The 14,985-nt window shown below is 37.4% G+C and overlaps 1 protein-coding gene across 3 annotated transcripts in view; it reads right to left on the bottom strand.

The window, feature by feature from the left end:
* Positions 1-11,542, bottom strand: part of nr1h4 (nuclear receptor subfamily 1, group H, member 4) — a 28,243-nt gene extending 16,701 nt beyond the window's left edge. Inside the window, exons 1-6 of one of the 3 annotated variants that reach the window (XM_066705456.1) lie at positions 11,317-11,542; positions 10,732-10,856; positions 9,651-9,742; positions 8,814-8,947; positions 5,472-5,837; positions 2,365-2,505 (exon numbers count right to left, since the gene is read on the bottom strand). In XM_066705456.1, coding sequence (XP_066561553.1) covers positions 2,365-2,505; positions 5,472-5,837; positions 8,814-8,910 — 604 coding nt within the window. In that variant the 5' untranslated portion in view covers positions 8,911-8,947; positions 9,651-9,742; positions 10,732-10,856; positions 11,317-11,542. Of the gene's footprint in view, positions 1-2,364; positions 2,506-5,471; positions 5,838-6,974; positions 7,172-8,813; positions 8,948-9,650; positions 9,743-10,731; positions 10,857-11,316 lie in introns of those variants that run through there. The other 2 variants (XM_066705457.1, XM_066705458.1) reach the window with 2 other exon arrangements.
* Positions 11,543-14,985: the final 3,443 nt, after the last annotated feature.

Below are 14,985 nucleotides of genomic sequence, written 5' to 3'. Positions count from 1 at the left end.
TGATTTGCATGTTAACGAGGGAAATAAGTATTTGATCCCCTATCAATCAGCAAGATTTCTGCCTCCCAGGTGTCTTTTATACAGGTAACAAACTGAGATTAGGAGTACTCTCTTAAAGTGAGTGCTCCTAATCTCAGCTCGTTACCTGTATAAAAGACACCTGTCCACAGAAGCAATCAATCAATCAGATTCCAAACTCTCCACCATGGCCAAGACCAAAGAGCTGTCCAATGATGTCAGGGACAAGATTGTAGACCTACACAAGGCTAGAATGGGCTACAAGACCATCGCCAAGCAGCTTGGTGAGAAGGTGACAACAGTTGGTGCGATTATTTGCAAATGGAAGAAACACAAAATAACTGTCAGTCTCCCTCGGTCTGGGGCTCCATGCAAGATCTCACCTTGTGGAGTTTCAATGATCATGAGAACGGTGAGGAATCAGCCCAGAACTACACAGGGGGATCTTGTTAAGGCAGCTGGGACCATAGTCACCAAGAAAACAATTGGTAACACACTACGCCATGAAGGACTGAAATCCTGCAGCGCCCGCAAGGTCCCCCTGCTCAAGAAAGCACATGTACAGGCCCGTCTGAAGTTTGCCAATGAACATCTGAATGATTCAGAGGAGAACTGAGTGAAAGTGTTGTGGTCAGATGAGACCAAAATCGAGCTCTTTGGCATCAACTCAACTCGCCGTGTTTGGAGGAGGAGGAATGACCCCAAGAACACCATCCCCACCGTCAAACATGGAGGTGGAAACATTATGCTTTGGGGGTGTTTTTCTGCTAAGGGGACAGGACAACTGACAAGAAAATGCGTTTTTCTTGATTTTTTTTGTTGTTATTCTGTCTCTCACTGTTAAAATACACCTACCATTAAAATGATAGCCTAATCATTTCTTTGTCAGTGGTCAAACGTACAAAATCAGCAGGGGATCAAATACTTTTTTCCCTCACTGTATATCTTACTGATGCTATTTAATATGCACTTACTATTCTCTATAAATGCATGCAGTCTAAGAATATGTGAACAATATTTATTATTTTAACTTCAATTAAGACTTGACAATGCAAATGGAATAACATTGCATGTGTATATTGTACTTTATATATAAGGCATACACAGCTATATCAAATATATAGATATACGAAAATCTACATTTATTCATAGTTGTTACCACCATTTTGCTTTTAGCTAATAAAACATCCAATCTTCTTAGCAGGAAACTGGTGTATATGGGATTACTGCAGGCACTATGTTCATTTCAGTTTTTTTATATAGTTGTACTGTATGCAGGAAAAGACTAATCACATTGTAAAATGTATTTATAAAGTGCATTAGCCTAGTCATACAAACCAGCACAGCCATATGGGATGATTCAAGTGTTACAAATGTTGGAATGCACTGCGGTCAAAATGACTGTTGTTTTTCCCTTTGTTTGAATTTGGAGTTGTTAACTTACACAAACAATCTCCACCTGTTGTCAGAATGGTGAAAATAAACAACTGTATTCCCGGTGGCCGTGGACACAGCAACACTTCATGTTGACTACAGAAACTATAATTACTATCACAGAGTAAGATGCTAAGATAAGTAAAATGCTAACACTTGGCTGACTTTGAAAATAACTTGAGTTGTCGCAGGGAAGACAAATCCAGTGCTTCTGTATTTTTTCTGCTGTTTCCACTATTCTGGAAGTTATGATGACACATCCCAAAATACTACACATCTGCCATTGACATCCACCATTATCGAGTTTTATATGTAAAAATGTTAAAAGTGGCTTATATGATAGCATCAAACTGAAAAAGTGCTTTACATCTTACGTTTAACAACACATGAAGACCCATACTTGTAGGAACCATACTAGTTCCCTTATAAGAAGAAGATGGGGAAAAAATGATATCCATGCTTGATATGTATTTAATTATGAAATGTATTGATATGTATTAAAGTTCCAGAAATGGACCTATGGAATGTGCAAAATAATCCCAGTTCCTGCCCTGGCACTGTCTTGCATTCAAAACATTCTCTGTGCTATACTTAATTCAGCAGAGAAACAGTATAGAGAACGTTTAGGAAGAAAGGCTACCAGTATTTTTAATTGAAGAGTACCATTAACACAACGTTAAGTTAAGAGTAATAAATGAATTAAGAATACAATGATTCAACAGAGCATGATATACTTGTATAGTATCAGCACCTGTATCTGTGATAAAGTGGGGTTCCAGGTCTAGAAGGGGAAACAACTGACATTCTTTGCTCCCAATTTATCAATGCCTATTTGTGTCTTAACAAACCCTAACTTAATGTGTTTATGTTGTGGTCTCTCGCTCTCCGTTGTGTAATTTGTTTCCCACTTACACTCTGCCAGCATTCCCATTTCTTTGCACTTCTGGAGTCGACATTCCTGGCACTTCCTCCTCATGTACATATCCATTTCACAGTTCCCTCCATTCTTACACTTGTACACGGCGTTCTTTGTTATACTTCTCCTGAAGAAACCTGTGAGGAGGTGAGGGAGGGGGAAAATGGCAAAGTTTCAGAAACCAACGGCCTTCAATTTAGAAGAAATCTGGTGCTTTGGAGATTCCAGAATGCACTGCTCAAATGTACCTACATCTTAAAATAGGCTCAGAAATTTGCTCAACTAAATACAACATATATAAAATAATATAGTCCTATTGTTTTATCACAGCATCATCTGGATACTACTGGCGTCCCGTCCTGGGTGTATTCCTGCCTTGCTCCCTATGCCTGCCGGGATCGGCTCCGGCTTCCCCGCGACCCTCACCAGGATAAGCAGTTTCGAAGATGGATGGATGGATGGATCTGGATACAATACTTTTCATAGAAAGCCTACTTTGAGGTGGGTTATGGTTTTAATACTATTTTATTTACAGCAGTCTTATGGCTCTGTCAATGTAAGAGGAAACAAGAGCAAAAATTTATTCCACGACAAGTTCACAAATAGATGGGTCTCCTGTTGCAATATACAGTATTTCACTTCTGTAGCAGATCCACTGGGCCTCCTTCCCCTCAAATATATAGGACTATATAGGGCTGCAGTAATTACACATTCTTCCACTTGGTTATCAGCAGAATGACAGCCATTAAAAATGCATTGCCCTGGACAGGCTCAGTTTCTTAGGCTATAATGCAGCAGAAATCAGAGAGGGGAAACTGACTCTAGCGTGGAAGATTGTAGTGCGCATGGAGAGGCAGGTTTTCAAGAAGAACAGGTGGCAAAATGACCAGAGAGCTGGAGTCTGTTCTTAACCATGTGCCTGTTCTTTCATCAATTAGGCATGTGCACTCATGAAACTGTTGTTTCCTGAGCCTACAAAAAAGGAATAAATGAGAATTTGTATCAGAGTTGCAGGATTTTCAGGTTTAGGAAAGCAGTAGAAGACAAAGCCATGTTGAATTTGAAGTGCTGGGGAATCTCAAAGAAGTGGATGCTGTGCCGCTAATAATTTGATTTTGATAGTATCAAGTACCTTCAAAACACATTAAAGCACATTAGGAAACAGAAAAAAATAATTTTGAATTTGTCATCCATTTAAAAATGTATCATACTGTAACACAAATCATTGAAAGAGTTTAATAATGTTAAGAGTATAATTCACCCTGTCCAGCATTGTATGGAAGGCTGGCTTTGAGCTCTTAAAAAAAGTGGGACTCATTTCATCCCCACTTATTTAAGCATCTGATTTGTTGAAGTATGACCAAGGAGCAAAGTCTATGGGCTTGTTTATCCCTGTAATTTATATATCAAATTAGATTATGTACAGTAAGTATCAAATATAACAATGTAAAAAATCTATAATTTTAATTGGAAACACAAACTTAATATTTTTTCCTTTTCATTTCCAACTGGGAAAGCCCACTAAAACCATGTTCCAAGTAGTCTAAATAATGTAATTGTTTTTAAAAAGGAAAGTAAGTTATTAATTATATGTCTGACTCAAAGCAAAGCATTCTCTGCATGAGAATAATTGTTTCCTGTCAAGTCATGATACTTATTTTAATGTCACTTCTTATTTGCCAACATTGTATACATTGCAGAATTTAAGCACAATTTGGTTCTATCCAACTTACTATCCAAGCCAAAACTTCAGATTAGTGTGTGACCATGAGAAAGTCACCAGCGGTCCTTGAATTTCAAGGCCCCTGGTCCTGACACTGTTACAAAAATCAATCATTCTATGTAATGTGTAAGTCAGGCAGAAGTTAATTTCCAAAAACAAAGGCTGGAGACTAACCAAGAGATTGATTAATTCAAGATTATCCCTAAATGTCCTTTCTCGTAAGAATATGATACTAAGATACTACTTATTCTTGCAGGTAATTGTAGGAGAAATAACCTAGAAGCAAGCAACATAGTCATTATTTCTACATGTTTAAATGCTCTATGATCTACAGAGCATTTTTCTGAAGTATGTTCATCACCATATCACATCAACAAACATACAATAAATCTGTTACCAACTACACTCATCTGAAAGTCATTGCCAACCCAATACAGTTGGAACCCTGGGCCTTTATGTATCTGTCCTGTTTTTGCTTTATGTAGCTTTTTTCTGTTTTAGAGGTTCCGCAAAAAACAAAGGCTCTTTTATTTCCGACAGATTGCATCATCCATTATCTTGCTCTACTGTACAGCTTTCATAAGAACAGGACTAACAAGCCGATGGCTAACCCGTCTAATCACAAATCTTGCTTAACCAAGGCCCTGTAAATGCCTGTAGAGCCTGTTTGAAATGCGTCTTAAAGCTGCAGGAGAAAGTAATCACTGCTGTACACTTGTAAGAAAGAACAGTGTAACTAAAATCAGTTTATGCTGACATGAGCCTGGAGAATAAGTGGATTTTCAGATAAAGTAATAACTTACAATATTAGAATACCTAGAATAGGAATAGAAGGAAAACATATACCACAGGCTATTTAAGGTAGGGCGGGGGGGATAAACAACACACACACACACACTTAATCTGAGGATCACATAATCCAAATCCAAAAAGTAGATTTTTGACATCAATAAATAAGTAACTAAGCACTCAGAACAAGACTGGAATGTTTCAAATCTCTTTGGTGTGCACTGTCCACTCATTACTAGTGACATTACATTAGTAATTACTCATTCAAATTACATGGATGGTGTATGAATGACTGCAGGCCATGAAAAAGTGAAGCAAAACAACTTTCATCTACATTGCATACACTGCAGAAATGAATCATTGAGGACTGTTAGCTAATATGCAAAGTTCCAGGTTTAAAAGTAGACCTCCAGTATTTTCTTATCATAAACCTAGCTGTAAAACATTGTAAAAAGTCAAGATGAATTAGTCAGACTGTACCAAACATTGATTTACTCTAAAGCTGGAATAAGAGGGAAAATAGGTTTGTTTCACTGATCTCTAAAGAAGATTGGAATGGATAACTTTTTGGGGTGAATTGTTCATGCCTACCTTTGCATCCTTCACAGGTTAGGGCATTGTAATGGTACCCAGAAGCCTTGTCTCCACACACAACACACAGCTCCTCGCCTTTGATCCTCCCTGAATGAGGTCCTTGCCTTGACCTTTTACACAGTGGCATGGTGCCTTCCTCCAGCTCTGTGTCATAAGAGTTCTCACAGGGCACTTTCCTCATTTCATACATTCCAGAGGGGAAGTACCACTCCTCGCTGTACTGCGGGTAGTAATTCTGGTTGGAGTAGTATGGTGGAGAGGCCATGGGCGGCTGTACCGGAGAAAACTGCATGCTGGGATAGTTGGCATAGGGCAGCACCTCTGGATCTGGGAGCAGTGGGCTGCCCTGTTCTGCCAGCAAATCTGAAATGAAAAGAAATAAACAAATACATAACAAAATCAATGACAAAGTACATTAAACTTGAAGAGCAAAATTAACTTGTTTGCTGGATGCCAGGGTGACTGCCATCTTATTTTTATTGGCACACTGGGCTGGAGTTCCATTTTGAACCACATTAAGACAAAACAATCCCAGAAGATCTCAAATCCATCTGAGAACTCAGACTTAAACATTTTCAGCCCAACTCAACTGATGGTTAAGGGAACACAAGAATAAAATTATCCTCATTATCTGCCACACTCCTCAAAGGCAGAATCTAATTAAGTATTTATAACATGTTGTTTTTGTTTTCAAACAAATCTATAACAAAGAAATGAAAAGTGGTCTTGTCTCGAAGATAAGAATACAGACTGGCAGTGTCTCATAGAACGAAAAGAGATCCTAAAGTTGGAGACATGTATCCGTTCTGGAAAGCATAGACACAACTTAAATGTTTAACTGAAACCAATTTACTAACTGCAGAATTAGAGATATCTTTAAATGATTTCGAGATATCTGCAAATCATTTAGAGATATCTGCAAATGACTTCCTGTTTATTTGGAGATAGTGATAAATCATTTCGAGATATCTTCAAATCACTTCCTGTATGTAGCCCAACATTATCAATCTCTGTTAACTTGTTCATTCATTTCTATGTAACTGAATAAGGAAACAGGAAGTGATTAGATAAGATATCTTTAAATGATGTAGACATATCTTGAAATATTTGAAGATATCTTGAAATGCATTTAGAGATGCCTCGTAATGATAATTTGGTTCTGCATAACAAGCAAACAACTCCTAGGCACAGAAAACTATACACTGACTTTCCAGCAATGTCAGGCATGGAGATATATAAGAGAACATATCTTAACCAGTGTTGGCTGGCTACTTTTACTTCTTATCTGTAAACACACAGGAATGCTGAGCCTGTAACATTTTGAAGTGATTTAAGCCCTAATCATAGAAATTAGTGGAAGCTCTGAATGTGGACCTTTTTCTTTTATTCAGAGTCCTGTTGCCTGTTACATGCTACACATCCAAAGCGCACTGGAGACAAAAGTCAGGCTAGCTTGACAGTGAGTTGCAAAACAGAAAACATCTTGCCCTAGATACCAACCTCCTGCAGACTTCTCTTGCACCATTTCCATGACAGTCGGACCTCCAAAAAGTGTATCCTATCTCAGGTACCACTGCCCCTGGTATAGATCCTTTCTGAAACTCACCCAGTCAAGAAAAGCTTGACACCACGCAGTACATACATTTTCCACTGTGTAGCATTGTAAAAGTGTACGCAAATGTATTACTCATTGTGACTTTGCTTTACTGTAGCACTTTAGTACCTGATCAGGTATGCCATGGGTTCAAAGGTCGCTTGGATTACTGATTAACTTTAAAGTAATTCTCAGTGCTGAACCACGGCTTATATATACATAGATTATACAGATGTCTGTGTGCAAACGGTAAAATAGTGCGTTAGCAATTAGCCGTGACTACATACATTGGTTTCAAGAAACATTTCAAGCAGAACTAGATACAACTCAGCAGTCTATTAAGAGTATACCATATGCCCATTTTATGTATTTATTCATTCATTCATTCATTCATTCTGTTTAGTATTTCTGAATCTCCTGAAAAAGATTGGTGTTTAATTGTACAACCATCTATTTTAACTTGATATCCTTTCCTAAAACGTTAAGATGCCAATGAACTTCAGAGCTTCCAAACCAAAGAATAAGTGTGAGGACAACAAGGCCGGATTTTTATTATTATTATTAATTTATGTCCCAGCCATCCATGAATGAGTTCGCCCCTAATCACCCTGCAAAAGAGAGAGCACAGTGTAGACCTGGGTTACATTTTTTTGTAATGATGTATTTTGTAAGTGGCTATAAGCATGTTACAACTGTGTAAAGAAAAAAACAACCGTACTTAATACAACTATTGTTATCAAAGAGCAAATTGTTAATTGCGGCACGTTGTCTGTTGTAACCATGATTTGCATTTGATTTACTGACAGTTTAGGAGTAGGCTGAGAAAGCTTAATGGCGATCGTGAAATCATATTACTCAGTGCACTTGCAGCAACAACATTAATTTATTTAAGTTTTTTTTTTTTTTAAGGCCTGTTAATCTTAAACGCATTAGCACATCTTCATTTGTAATGTAATTGCTTGGAGCTGTCAATGGGCAAGCTGCTTGCGGGGTGATTAATGCAGATATCTGTCAGGAAAATCAAGCTGCAGAAAACGCGCAGATTGTAGGCGGCGCTGAGATTTATGAGCGTGAGTCAAGGGTAAATCCTGTCTGATGTCTGACAGTGCCGTACCACGATGCAGCGATTAGCAAGGCAAACCTCAACTTCTGTGACTTATTAAACCCATGTCTGCAGTGACTGGAAAAGCCTTTAATATCGTAGAATTCATCAAATTAGAAATCAATAAAGATTCCCTCCATGCAGTTTAAGTTTGTGCTGTTAATGTGCTTGTTTGTTTTGTTGTTGTTATTATCAGACTAGTCTGATACAAACGACGCATTTAAAGCATCCTGGTGCACAAAGCTGAATATATTGTCCCCTATGCAAACTCTTATCATCTTATTTTTTTCACCCACTCCAGCTGCAGTGCAAAAGTAAAAAACTGACCAAGATCTAAGATCAGTCACTTTCATGTACTGACAAAAGCTGTCTTTTTTCCTTTCTTTCTCCATTTCCCTGCAGTCTCCACCCGAGATAAGGAGTATGTTTCTGATCTCAACTGATTAACAGTGATATCAGAGAGCAGGCACAGAGGATTCCCCAGCACTCCCCTCAATTATTCTGAAAGCCATTTCACCTGAGAAGTAACTTCTCCTCAAATTAAAGAGAAACAGAAATGGTGTTAAATCATTTATAGCATTTTTAACAATGTTCGCTTGCCTATTGAGATTAGGATTGCATGGTCATGACAGTTGTCTCTTACCGAAGAATGGTGAGCTTTCTGACAAGGAGAATCCATCACTTGCTGGCTCATGGAGCTGACCCACCACATTTATATCTGAGCCCGGCCACTCATTCATTCAGATAACCTTAAAAGGTCCCACAAGCAGAACAGTCCTAGAAAATACAAATGGAATGCAATCCTTAATGTATACGTATATAGTATTTATTAATTATTATTTATAACATCTATTTCCAACCTCGTTTACTTCAGTATTTGAAAAACAGACAAACTGGTAAAAGCTGGTGGGTAGATTTCCAGAAGACATAGGCCTGGGTTAAAACAAGACACTTGCTCAGTGTTTACATAAAGTAAATCTCCACGCTTTCAATGACATTTTTAAATAAAATTGTTTTAAAACATGTAGCCCAACTAAAGCTATACTTTTAACCTTTCTTCAGCAATAACACAGATTTAAGAAAAGTACATTCAGAAAATATCCAAAATCAGAGACTCAACCTCATAGTGTAGTGTTAGAGTAGGAAATACTGTTTACACAGAGTTTACTATTAGTAGTGAAATATGGTACACAACCAATTGTGGTATTTTAAAACAATTAATATGCGAATGATAAGTAACTTGCAAACCAGTTTAAGTTTGTGGCTCAGACCATCGGCTGAGCTATATTACCAATGTCTTCGTTCTAATTATTTTTACCAGACAAATGCATTCATGATATTTCTAACCTTTGCACAGTTTTTTTACTTTTACAATGCCTCATATTAACTGAAGTCATTTTATACAATCTGACAGTGAGGATACTGCAACTGGAGAAGGTAGCAGTGCTTTGCAGGGCAGTGGTAATTAAATGAGCATTACCTTTTTATTTAATGAGTCCTGCTGAAACTACTGTCAATCTGCAGACAGATCTCTTCAGCATGCTGTTGCTGGAAAATCTCAATATGTACAGCCTCAAAGGGAAAAGAAAAAACAGATATATTGTGAGATTCGGAAGTCTTTGTCTGTCTGCCATTACAGACAATTAGTGAAACGGGAAAAAAAGAGAAAATAATTTAATTTCTTTCAGGTTCAAAGTGGTAACATTTTCTGGAAACTTTTTACCACAATCTACTATTAATTATTAAGCAGTAAAGTACACCCACAACACCTTGTCTCTGTGCTTTATTTATCTTTAATCCACTTTCTCTCTCCTATTTCTCCAGAGCAGCTACTGTCACAGTACAGAAGGATTCAATTTTCAACCTATATTTTTAATCTCACAGCTGTGTACATCTCCCAAAATCAGTTGTAGGGTGCTTTGCAATAAGCTAGTGAGTAACAGTCATATTTGTAAAAAAAAATAATCAAAATAACTTGACAGAGTATTGCATTTTCATGTACATCATGTGTGTATGAGAGACATCTGTAAAACTGAAAGGATTCATTTTAAACCTATACAGTACTTTTTGTTTAGAAAATGCTATGTTCCATATATTATTATTATTATTATTATTATTATTATTATTATTATTATTATTATTATTATTATTATTATTATTACCCTTATCCAGGGCGACTAACACAATATAAGAGCATTACAAAAGTGAAATAACACAGTATAAAATTACATATCAAAACATAATACAATTACAAGTAAAAAATTACACATATATAATTCAAAATCATAATTAGTCACCTTCATCAAAATCATTGATAAATCAAGTATAATATCTAGTTTGTACTGGTTAACTACTTACTTTCTGATTGTAATCTCTTATATAGTGTTTAGCTCTGTCCACACATAATTGAAGTGAGAACTGAACAACCAGTGACTGTATCTCTTCATTTGTATCATAGAAATGAGGTGAAAAACACACTGAAAATCTCTTTAATCCTAATACACCTAGTAACATGAAACACTACTCAGCCAAGCAGTAAGTTTGAATTGAGTTTGACTCACTCTTGTTCCCTCTCTCTTTCAGCCAAACACCACAAGTTCACTCTCTTGGCTTAGCTCTATGGAATTGGATTATAACATTTCCACTTCGACAGCAACAGAAGGCAATCCAGGGATTAAGGGCTCCCCTGTAAATATGAACAATTTAAATAAAGTGCCCTGATATTAAACCCACAGATCAGAAGCCCGTTTTAATTCATAGACTATAGCATTTCCCAGTGGCAAACTGATGATTCTTGACAAATAAGTCGCTCAACAGTTGAGGCAGTTCTTGAATCGGCAGGGTAATTTCACTCTTTCAGTCAAATACGAGCGCCCAGAGGTCAACATACAAATATGTCAAGGTACGTGACCTGCAATATAATCTTTTCAGGAAGACTGGTGACCTATAAGCTTACAGTTAAAATATGACCTGCAATTCCTCATCTTCAAATTAACTGTCTCCCATTCCAGTGTTCAAATGATTCCCAACATAAATATAATAAACTCTTGGAAATGCCACATGAGGCCCCAGATAATATTCTACGCCAGCTGATACATTTCCAGCAGCAATAATTTTGCACAAGATATGTAATATTAAGCCATTACCTTTCCCAGTTAATTGTCTGTGTTGGAGAATTCGGTGGTGTGTCACTCCAGTCTCTGCTCCAGCTGTCCACATTGTTTTAATACTATCAGTATTTATCAGCAGTTACATAGCTGTTCCAGGATTTGGCTCCTGCGTGGCTGTAATGTATGTACAGGGTCAGAAGGAAAGAGGCCAGTGGTTATTTATTAAGCTGTTCCTTTTTAAATGAAGCTGCACTGAAGATGCACAACTATCTTCTTCCTAACAAGCTCAAAGAATTGTGCAAGATAACTGACCTGGGTTTCTGAGGAACATCTAAGCCCCTTCGTAGTCTAATAGGGCCACACATTTACACACAACCATTGACCAATTAAATTTGTGCTCAACCCTGCATACATGTTTTTTAGTTTCTGCAGTTCTTACATGCATAAAACGTGCACATTGCACATGATTTTGTAGAAAAGGATAAGTTGATGTCTTAAGTGTCTGACAAATTTGAAAGTCATTTGTAAAGTTAAGAGATATTTACCACTTATCAGGAATAGCCCGTTAAGTAGGCTGCACAAATACATCAATTTGCTTTGTCATAAATAATTCACAGCATATCAGAGCTGAAAGCATGCTTAAATAAAGGAGTTAATTGCTTATTCCCAAAGGCCTTCTCTTGCTGATAATATAAGACATGTCTTTCTAGAATGCCAGTCGTACCTGAGGAAAACACAGCTTGAAAACAGATGTAAAAAGACCAGCCTGCAGAGCACACTGCCACAAGCACAGTTCGCACTCCCAGGACTATTGTTGGTTTTGGCCAAGACTGCACGGTGTTCAAGAACCAGGTTGTGCTAATGAGTTTAAACTCGGTTAGATTACCAAGTGATATCATGTTCCTGAGAAGTATGTTTAATACAGTGCCTATTGAGAGTTATTTACAAATAAGTGCAAGTCTTTCAATTATTCTTGGCCTCATATATTCTCATATGTGGTTTCCTGCTTGTACTAGAAAGAGGACCTTGGGAAATAGGTAACTGTATTTGTGCTTTTCAGATCTCCTAACATTTGCTGCTGTTTGACCTTGGACTGATCAGAGCAAATAAAAATGGCAGCTTTTTGTGCCAGCAGTACACTCAGAACTTGGAGTGCTGTAAAGTAAATGAAGCTGATGAGGGAAATTTAGTAAATAAATCCAAAGATTTGGCAACTGTACAATATGGTTTGGTTCTTATTATTGAGAGACATTCAAACAATTCATTTGGGAACCTCCCGTTGTTTTTTTTCCAGGTTAAATATAATGCCGCTATATACACTATTGATTTTAACTCTTACACAGCCCATTCTGACTTAAATGTCACAAACATTGACACAGGCCTCTGTATGTCACATAGGTTTCTGAATGGTTAATTGTATATGATTTATTTACATTATATATAGTAGAATGTACAGGTTACTTTAAACAAGGGATTTGTATATTTACAAATATTAATGAACATTTACTTAATATACATAATATGTGTCCCATTAAAAATAACCCCTTATTTCTAATGTCCCACCCCATTAAGATAAGGCAGACACATTTAATCTTAAAATGTATTTTCAATGCAGTATTATTTGAGGGGGAAATGGCACAATTGCCAAAGGGAGAGGGGTTTGTTTGTCTTACTTGATTTGATCTGCAGAATATGAACATTTATTGCAATCATGAAAGAAAAATGCTAGTTTGGTTCAAGGTAGTTTGGTTACTTTTCTCTAGCAGCAGTATCTCAGTACAAGGTTCCTTGGGATATATATCCCTTTTGTTTCCTTCTGCTCGCTTCTCAAGCGGCACTCAGCATGGCTCTCAACACAGCATTCTCCCTCTCCAATTCTCTCTCCAGTGCCTTTATCTCCCCTCTTAACAAACTACCAATTACCTTAATTAGTTAAAATAATGAGAACAATACAAAAAAGGTGACAGATATTACATACATGCATAAGGCATGTACTCTCATTAATCCGCCAAATGTTCAGAAAATGAAATGTGGCGGATAAACGAGAGTGGGCCTGTGTGTATTTATATATAGAATAGAGACAGGAATGAAAGAGGTGCTAGATTAGTGGATTTTTTCAAAAACACAAATATTTTAAGAACATAAGAACATAAGAAAGTTTACAAACAAGAGGAGGCCATTCGACCCATCATGCTTGTTTGGTGTCCATTTAATAACTAAGTGATCCAAGGATCCTATCCAGTCTATTTTTAAATGTTCCCAAATTTTCAGCATCTACCACATTGCTGGAGAGTTTGTTCCAGATTGTGACTACTCTCTATGTAAAGAAGCATCTCCTGTTTTCCGTTTTGAATGCCTTGTAGCCCAATTTCCATTTGTGTCCCCGGGTGCGTGTGTCCCTGCTGATCTGGAAAAGCTCCTCTGGTTTGATGTGGTCGATGCCCTTCATGATTTTGAAGACTTGGATCAAGTCCTCACGTAGTCTCCTCTGTTCCAGGTTCAGTTCCCTCAGTCTCTCCGAGTAGGACATTCCCTTCAGACCTGGAATATGTCTGGTTGCTCTCCTCTGAACTGCCTCTAGAGCAGCAATATCCTTCTTGAAGTGTGGTGCCCAGAACTGCACACAGTATTCCAGATGATGTCTAACTAGCGCATTGTACAGTCTTAACATTACTTCCCTTGTTTGTAAATTCTACACTTTTGACAATATACCCTAACATTCTGTTTGCCTTTTTGTATTGCTTCCCCACATTGTTTGGATGGAGAAAGTGAGGAGTCCACATAGACTCCTAGGTCTTTCTCATGCGTTACTTCATCTAGATCTGTACCTCCTATAGAGTAATTATAGTGGACATTTTTGTTAACTGCATGTATTACCTTGCACTTGTCCACATTGAATTTCATTTGCCAGGTGTCGGCCCACAACTGAATATTATCTAAGTCCCTCTGAATAGCCTGTGCTTCCAATATTGTATCTGCTGAGCCACCTATTTTAGTATCATCTGCAAATTTGACAAGTTTGCTAACTATCCCAGAGTCCAGATCATTAATATAGATTAGAAAAAGCACAGGCCCTAGTACTGATCCCTGTGGAACTCCACTAACAACCTCACTCCAGTTAGAAGCAACTCCTCTAATCGACACCCTCTGTTTCCTATACATCAACCAGTTCATAATCCATCTACTTACATTACCTTGAATGCCTACAACTTCCAATTTGAGGATCAGTCTTTGGTGTGGAACCTTATCAAAAGCTTTCTGAAAATCTAAGTATATCATATCATATGCTTTCACATGATCTACAGCTGCAGTTGCATGTTAAAAAAATTCGAATAAATTAGTAAGACATGATCTGCCTCGTCTAAACCCATGTTGACTATCTCCAAGAATATGGTTTTCATTAAGATGCTCATCTATTTTCTGTCTAATCATTTTTTCCAACATTTTACAGGTGATGCAGGTGAGACTGATTGGTCTGTAATTTCCTGGCTCAGTTTTGTCCCCTTTCTTGTGGATTGGTATGACATTTGCTGTCTTCCAGTCAGTTGGCACATCCCCTGTTCTAAGTGTCATTTGGAATATTTGACTTAGCGGCCTATAAATAATTTCCCTAATTTCTTTAAGTACTGTTGGAAATATACCATCTGGCCCAGGTGATTTGTTTGTTTTTAATTCTGCTAGTCCCTTTAGTACCTCCTCCTCATT

The sequence above is a fragment of the Amia ocellicauda genome, chromosome 5, assembly GCF_036373705.1.
Source record: "Amia ocellicauda isolate fAmiCal2 chromosome 5, fAmiCal2.hap1, whole genome shotgun sequence".
Taxonomy (NCBI): domain Eukaryota; kingdom Metazoa; phylum Chordata; class Actinopteri; order Amiiformes; family Amiidae; genus Amia; species Amia ocellicauda.
The sequence above is the reverse complement of the archived record's forward strand: the minus strand, read 5'-3'. Positions and strand labels throughout refer to the sequence as shown.